Source organism: Perkinsus marinus, assembly GCF_000006405.1.
Source record: "Perkinsus marinus ATCC 50983 genomic scaffold scf_1104296945300, whole genome shotgun sequence".
NCBI classification, from domain to species: Eukaryota; Perkinsozoa; order Perkinsida; family Perkinsidae; genus Perkinsus; species Perkinsus marinus.
The window spans coordinates 233042-240958 of NW_003211161.1; the positions used below are offsets into that span (position 1 = coordinate 233042).

The window sequence follows — 7917 nt, forward strand, 5'->3', positions numbered from 1 at the left end:
ATCCAGTAAAACGTACTGAATGCGTTCTGATTGATTGCGTTTCTGCATGGGCCATAGGACCAGCACTTGCCACTGCACCAGTAACAGTACGAAATATGTATCGTTGATACTGGAAAACTACCAACTGCTTGTTCACACGGTAGTCAATAATCTCACTGTTATGGCATTTACACATAAAACTTCGCTTCATCGAAAATTGTACCGGAGCGTCTGCCATATCCCGTTGAACAGATTCAGCATACCTCGGTCTACAATACAAGTGAGGGAATAAAACACACTCCAATCCTTTTCGAGAAAGCGAAACTTCAGTCTCGAACCCATCAGGTGTCCATTGCTGAATGGCTTCCCGATAATACTCATTATGTGCAAGTAACCATAAATAGCACCACAGTAGAGCGTCACGCTTATCATCATCTGGTACTTCATTAATTCGTGTAAGTACTGAACGACGATGAGGTCTTAGAATCAACCTCCCAGTGAATATGCTATAACCCATATCAGCTGCTGCCGTACGGTTCATACGTGGCATGATCATCTCGATTGGCCGCAAACGTAGAATATCACGGTAGAACAGCTGTGTAGTTCTAAAGCATGGTGGAATATCATCATAACGTATATACGAATATACTTTATGAGCCACCACCGTAGTATTACACCATACGCATCTTCTCGGAGCTGGTTGATTTCGTGGTCTCACTTGGCCCAAAGTACTCACATCTCTACGACGAACTTGCATAGGTACAAAACAACGACAATGACCACAAACTCTCCAACTTGCAGTAGTACAGTACTCTTGCAATCTATCCTTTAGTAAAGGACCTTTACCACACCAGTTCCAAAACCAACTCGATTTTGATGAATATGATTAGCACGACGACGTTGGTCATACACTGTATTCCACTGCTCAATTTCATGTCGTTCCACATCGACTTGACTAGTGCGGTATAGGACAGCTCCTGGAATTTGAGACTTATGATCTTCTACAATAGCGTGAATTACCATTATGACTATCGAAGTACACCTGCAACATATAATGTAGTGAGCGTACACTCAACGCAACGACAGCTTCACTAAAAACTAACTGTCATATTAAGAGGCCGTCCTTTACGACGGGTACATTGAAAAAGATCAAGCAGTTAAACTTAGGTAGATGCAGACTCTGTTGACTCCTTACCTGGAAATCACAAACCAAGTTTAAATACGTTTCATAATCAAGGTTACCTCTTCTTCCTTTCCCTTTAGCAGCTCTCTTAGCTTTATTACTGATCACTTGAGGAGTCGTTTGACCTATCTGATAGCCTTTCACGCTTCGTAGTTAAGCCAGAATAATTCTGCACGCACGCACGCACAACGCGAAAGTGCCTGTTGTTGCGGTATATGCTCCGTTCGCTTCGTTCGCTCCGCAATTTGCCCCCTAGAGTTTAATTGGAAAATATTGAGATCACCAGAAATTAAAACGGCAATGTATGCCCTTGAAATGACTATTCGTGGAGTTGATCAGGAGAGGAGTTGATTCTCAATGTCAACGTGATACTTGTCATCCTTGCTAGCCGAGCGTATGCTCTAGGATTACTGTATTGATCATCAGCTAAGAAGTGGGAATATATATGTTTGCTTTCCTCAAGTGGAAGAGCTTGGAAGTTTACTCGTTGATTATACAAGTTCATATACGTAGAAAGGTAGTTGAGTATTTCCCAAAATTTCCTCGGATTCTCCATTTCCATGTGGTTGTTAATGTGCATATTGTACCACACCGAAAAATAGAGAATCATTCGTTAACGACTCGTGCTGGGTTTTATGAACTGAGCATCTGCATAGTTTCTATTGACACCGTTTTACGTGAAGTGGCGTAAAACGCCGTGGAAAACGCGATATTCGCGCTATGCAGTAGTCGTGAAATGTGTTTTTCATATCACTAGGGTGAAACTCCATTGATTGGTACGATCTCGGTACATGTATGAATTCTAAGCTCTGTCGAGTGGTTGGCATGCGAGGCCTGAGTGACTACTGGGACTGGGGAAGCATCTGGCTTTGGGAAATAACGCCCCTCTAGGGATTGATAACGATGAGGGAAATGCTCCTAATGTGATGATGACATTTACATGGGAAACTGATTGAAGAATGTCTTCCATACGTGGAGAATTCAAAATGAGCTTCCCCCCTTGGGAACATTATAGGTTCCTGGAAGATTCTCAAACATGGGTTTTGGAAGTGCGTCGCGAGAACATGTTGCCACTGGAGCGGTGATGGTTTGCCGTCTCTGGTGTGGAATCTTCGCTGTGCGCAGATGCCTGATTTCGCGGCTGAGGACCGATATTAGAATTTCGGAAATGCAATTTTCGGCGTCGTAGTTGTGAGAGTGACGGTATCCATAGTCGACGTTTGCGTGCAAAATGATGAGCTTTTCGAACGCGTTACAGCTATAGAAGCTATATATAGCTGCTATAGAAGAACATGTACGATAACTGGGTCAGTGACGAGGATTCACAAGGTTTCACATGAGTTCTTCATCGCTGTGAAAATTTCAGTATTGAGTATCACATATAGTAGTATGTGAACATCCATTTTAGATAATATTGCCAACGAGATCATCCTTTTCACTGACTTCGACTGTGTATTTTCAAGTTTCGGAACACTTGATGATTTGAGTGAAAACACAGTGTTTTTGAGAGGTGGTTAAGTTATTGAGAGTTGTTCTAAGGAGTGCCTTTGCTTTCCGCAAACTCCGAACCATGTCAGGAAGTGGTCGTCACGATTGGTCAAATCACAAGCATGAACAGCATGCAATACAAAAGAGGCATTTGATCGTACTCAAGGTTGGTACTTCAACGCTGATGAAGCCTTGTCATACCGTAAATATGGCAAATATGGGAGGCTTAGTCGATCTAGTGGCTAGCATTATGAGGGTACCGGGTTATCAAGTGGTCATTGTTACGTCAGCTGCTGTTGGATTCGGCTGCCTTAAACTCAACTTGGCAAATCGTCCTAGATCTGATCAACTTTCATTAAAGCAAGCGGTTGCTGCTGCTGGACAATCCCTTCTTATAAGATTGTATGAGGATCTCTTCGACGCGTATGGCTTGAAAGTAGCGCAGATTCTCTTATCTAGATCTGATTTCTCGGCTAAGGACAGATTTAGGAACTTCAGGAACGCTACGAACGAATTGTTGAACATGGGAGTTATTCCTATTATAAATGAAAACGACTGTATATGCGTTGACGAGCTACGTTTTGGTGACAACGACACGTTATCCGCCTTGGTGGCTGTCAGCTGTAATGCGGAAAGGCTTTTCCTGCTCACTGACGTCGACTGTTTATATGACAAAAACCCGCATGAATTCGCCGATGCTAAACCTATACGAGAGCTCAGCAGCTTAGAGCTGGCCAAGCTGGATGTGGAAGTGGGTGGAGACAGCCAGTGGGGTAATACTAGGGCATTTCGAGGGGGATAGCGATGTTGCTTGCCAGTGTGGGAAGGTGGACATGGTCGGTTACGCGTGGTGATGGCAATGAGAAAAATCTGGCAAATTATTGGTTTTTTTCTCATTTGTATTCTAAGTCGTGTGTAAGTTTCATCACTATGGAGTGTCACCCTAGTGATAGGAAAAACACTAGTGAAAAACGTATTTCACTACTACTGCATATCACCGCGAATATCGCGATTTTCACCGAGTTTTACGCCACTTCACGTGAAACTCCAATATAGTGCGGAAACTTTCCTCGGAGGAAAGCCGACATAATACAATGATGTTCCTCGTTGCTAAGGCACCGGGGGTATGGCGACCAAACTTGTAGCGGCTAGGACTGCAGTAGCTGCTGGTATAGAGTGTATCCTCACGCATGGTGCCAAGCCAAATAAGGTAGTAGTAGTAATAGTAGTAGTAGTAGTAGTAGTAGTAGTAGTAGTAGTAGTAGTAGTAGTAGTAGCAGTAGTAGTAGTAGTAGTAGTAGTAGTAGTAGTAGTAGTAGTAGTAGTAGTAGTAGTAGTAGTAGTAGTAGTAGTAGTAATAGTAGTAGTAGTAGTAGTAGTAGTAGTAGTAGTAGTAGTAGTAGTAGTAGTAGTAGTAGTAGTAGTAGTAGTAGTAGTAGTAGTAGTAGTAGTAGTAGTAATAGTAGTAGTAGTAGTAGTAGGGGGCTGTCCTTATGTGGTAATAAGTTGCTGAGGTACTGGAATACCTCCGGGATGGATCTAGCAAGGGCCTCATGACCGTGTTCAAAGTTGCTCCTGATGGCATGCAGTTCGCTGTATCTAAAATGACCTGGAGGAGACGTTGGATGCTAGGGCTCGAGACTAGGGGTGTAATAAGCCTGGATAAGGGAGCTGCTGAGGCGATAAGAAGGAAGAAGAGTCTATTCGCTGCGGGTAGTAAAGGCGAGGCTGCAAGAGTGCTATTATTGGTGAATACGTTGTAGGGATCACTCGCGTCACAGGCAGTTTCCATCGTGATGATTGCGTGTCGCTGGTCGAGGCTGAAACCGGCGAGGAAATCGCTCGAGGTGTGGTAAACCTTCGAGATTTTGAAGTGGAGAAAATCAGAGGACATAAATCGTCCGAGTGAGTTCAAAGGGAACAAGGGTCTTCCTATTGATTTGGTAAAGGTATGGAGAACTGCTGGGCTGCGTTGTAGCTCCGGAAGTCGCTTACAGAGAAAATATAATTCTCACGACGGGAGCTCTCGCAGTTTTTGACAGCGAGGCGGAAGACTCAGATCAGCCGAATAACTTCTAGGCTGTCAAGTTTACTTTACATAGTTTCCAACTGATTATTAGGAAAGCTCGCGTTAGCAGTAGTAGGGATAGAAGTATGTAAAACTGAGAATGCATCTCACATAGTGGGGAGGGAGTGAAAATAAGTGGACTTTGCTATCGTGTTTTTCTTGACTGCAGAGTTCTCGCAGGTGGTGAATACTTGTTCTATCTTGAGTTATAGTTTCGAGTGCCGTTTTGCATACTCACTGATGGGCACATGAAGGGTGAGTTTGCAGCATTGCGGGGTAGTAGTATTAATGCCCTGGTGATCAACTTCATGCCACTATAGAGTATGTTTTGATAGTTGAAGTACTTAGAGTGATGGGGACTTAGCTGGGCAGTGTGAAGGAATATGCACATGGTCAACTACATGTGTTGGTAGGAATATGAAAATTCTGGGAGGGAATTTTGGGAAATTATAGTTGGTTTTCGTACATTTCTACACTAAGTCGTGTGTGAATTTTCATAACGTAGTACGGAAATTCTTGAGCTCAGGAGCTGAGGAAAGCAAACATAAAGTGCGTGCCAATTTGATATGCAAATGTAGAAAATGGGCGTTTTTTCTTGAGATTGATGGTAATCGCTCTGATGTTTCACAGATAGAATGTAAACATTGCCACGAGCGTATAGGTATATAGCATATATATATTTCCGCCCCTGTCCTTGTGAAGCTGACGGATCAGAGGGTTCAGATGGCGATGTATGGCCTGGGCATTGGAGCAGTCCTGATGCTCATTCCTACAGATGTTGATAAAGTGTAGGGCGGAACTGCTCTAGCTGCAGTGATAGCGAGCTAGCCTTGATACTGCAGTTAGTATACAGGAGCTGACTAGAGGTCTATTAGGGAGGGTTAGGGCGTTTGAGGGCAATGTCAGTCTGGAACTCATGTAGGCCTAACGGTGTCATAAACCGCGATGTAGTATTACGATTGAGCTAGTATGGGGTGGGTGTGCAGAGCTCCCGAGCGTGAAGTCACTAGTGTGATGACGTCCAAAGGTGGCTATCCTCCAATATCAGTATACTTCAAGTTGGAGTGGTACGCTTCAACGGTTTCACATTAAGAGGCGCCCGCTGAGCATAGTGAACAGATACACCTATTTTGTCTTCGACTATTCCTCCAGTTTTGCTTAACTTCCCCGTACATGTCTGTCCCCGGTCGGGTCACTGGTGCGCCATACCACTCTCCCATCTCATCATCCCCTCCTAGTGACCTCGGTCCCTCGCCCTCCACAAGAGCTATCCTCAACCCGCAAGAGGGAGTTGTAGTCAAGGGCGATATGGCAATCATAGCCATTTGCAAGTGAGCAACAGTAGCCATTTGCACGCATGCGTTCATCTCAGACATTTGAACTCCACGGTTGGTTCAAAGGGCGGGTTCATATTGAGAGAGCTCGATGACAATACTCTATTTTGCAAATCTTCCGTATGTGAATTTCGGGCGTGCGCTTTTTACATGATGTTGTTGGTTAGGTCCAAGATTGGCTGAGAATAGACGTTTCTAAGGAGCTCAGCAAGCTCCTCAGTTTAGGCGAGGACAGCCCTAACGATGGGCGATCACCGGTAGTACCGACCTGGTCGTCGTCGTCGTTGATTGAATGAATTGTGATGGTCTTAGGATGACAATTGGGGTTTTAGTGCTACTCCACCTGATAGTAGTGTTGATGGTGGTAGTTCATCAAGGAGGCCCAAGAAGAGGGGACGACGTGCTGGTACTAGTGTATCGACTAGCAAAAGGAGTAAAAAATGGTGACACTCTTTGGTGTTGAGTTAGTGACGACTTATGGGAAAATCGTCATCGTCGTGATGGTATCAAAATAGACATATTTTGCCTACTACACCTTTTCTCTAGCTTTACTATGAATTGCCACTTCAACATAGGAGGACACAACATTCGCATAGCAGTGAAATATCGTAAATGCCATTGTTGTTATTCATCATCATTACGTAAGTGTCACCTCCCATCCTTAAGCCCCAATCGTTTGCCTCTGACCACAAGATCTCTCTCCAGCTCCTCATCACCATTCCCAGGCCGTTTGAACGACGGTTGAGCCCGTAGCTCGGCTAGCTGATCTGAGGTGATCCAGATTAGAACAACACCTATTCGGTGAGGGTACTCACTCTTTATGGCTTCCCTAAGAAGAGCTTTCAGTTTGTCAGTAGTTGAATTCATCAGGTTGTTAAAACTAGGCTTCCCTTCATTCGGTCGCACATCGATCAATCGACGATCATACGCCCGATAGATGCCAGGGAACTGTCGAGGAACTGTGATCCCGCCCAACACACATGTCAAATCTCACCTGCGATAGGGCATACACCTTAGCACGGCCTTCCTTATCAAGGTCCGCCTCTTCCTCCCAGTCCTGTAAGGTGACGATCCTGTGTATGACGTAATATATCAATCACACTGAGTCGAGATTACCGAAAGCCTCGTCGATTGAGCTCCTTCTCATAGTCATAATCAAGCGGTGGCCAGGGAGGCATGGCATACCTATTGCATGGGAAATAGCAGACGAATGGGAACGACGACGACGACGACCTACCACCAACGACAGAGTACTTCACTCACGAGCTGTTCCTTTTCCGACCGATTTATCTTCTTTTTAGGAACCGGAGTCGCCACACCTTAAAACGAGACTACAATGTTTTTAGGGATGGTGATGATAACTCACTAGACTCCCGCTTCACTTTTTTCTCCGCTCGAGACTTCTTCTTTGCCCGTTCGTCCTCGGTTGACTTCGGACGGGTTCGTCGTCGTCGACCCTTGGAAGATCGTGCGGGAGTTGACAACTCCTCATGAGAAGAACCTTGCTACCGATCCAGCGTCTATTCTTCCATCACTAAGTTACCATCATCATCATCATCGTCATCATCATCCTGGGCGTCTGAGTCCCCAGTATCGTCATCATCACTATCCTCCTCATCCTCCGTATACTTCAACACCTGTTACCTTGCGGCATATTAGAGATATATAGGCGATAGTATCACCTTGCGATGAGCAGCTCTCACTCGCCGTTTTATGATAGGCTGATTATCGCTCTCTTCAGAGCTGTTGTCTTCATCTGGGGACGTACTATGATCGGGAGAAGACTCCGATGAAGTTGACGACGTTTGACGGGCCTACTAAGCAGCACCATTCTGTGGTTGGTTGGAATCAGAAAGCCCTCACAT

At 44.8% G+C, this 7917-nt stretch overlaps 2 protein-coding genes across 2 annotated transcripts; one reads left to right on the forward strand and one right to left on the reverse strand.

Moving 5' to 3' along the window:
* Positions 1-2858: 2858 nt before the first annotated feature.
* On the forward strand, positions 2859-4730 carry Pmar_PMAR009862 (Glutamate 5-kinase, putative; the record flags this gene model as incomplete). Its single annotated transcript, XM_002779806.1, has 5 exons — positions 2859-3423; positions 3766-3860; positions 4165-4363; positions 4414-4555; positions 4600-4730. The coding sequence occupies 5 exons, from the start codon at positions 2859-2861 to the stop codon at positions 4727-4729; spliced, it is 1131 nt and encodes a 376-aa protein (XP_002779852.1). The 3' UTR covers position 4730.
* A 1940-nt stretch (positions 4731-6670) lies between these two features.
* On the reverse strand, positions 6671-7883 carry Pmar_PMAR009863 (uncharacterized apicomplexan-specific serine rich low complexity protein, putative; the record flags this gene model as incomplete). The annotated part of the gene is made up of 9 exons (XM_002779807.1): positions 6671-6819; positions 6868-7000; positions 7047-7125; positions 7169-7237; positions 7290-7371; positions 7419-7553; positions 7596-7689; positions 7735-7808; positions 7871-7883. The coding sequence occupies 9 exons, from the start codon at positions 7881-7883 to the stop codon at positions 6701-6703; spliced, it is 798 nt and encodes a 265-aa protein (XP_002779853.1). The 3' UTR covers positions 6671-6700.
* Between the last annotated feature and the right edge of the window lie 34 nt (positions 7884-7917).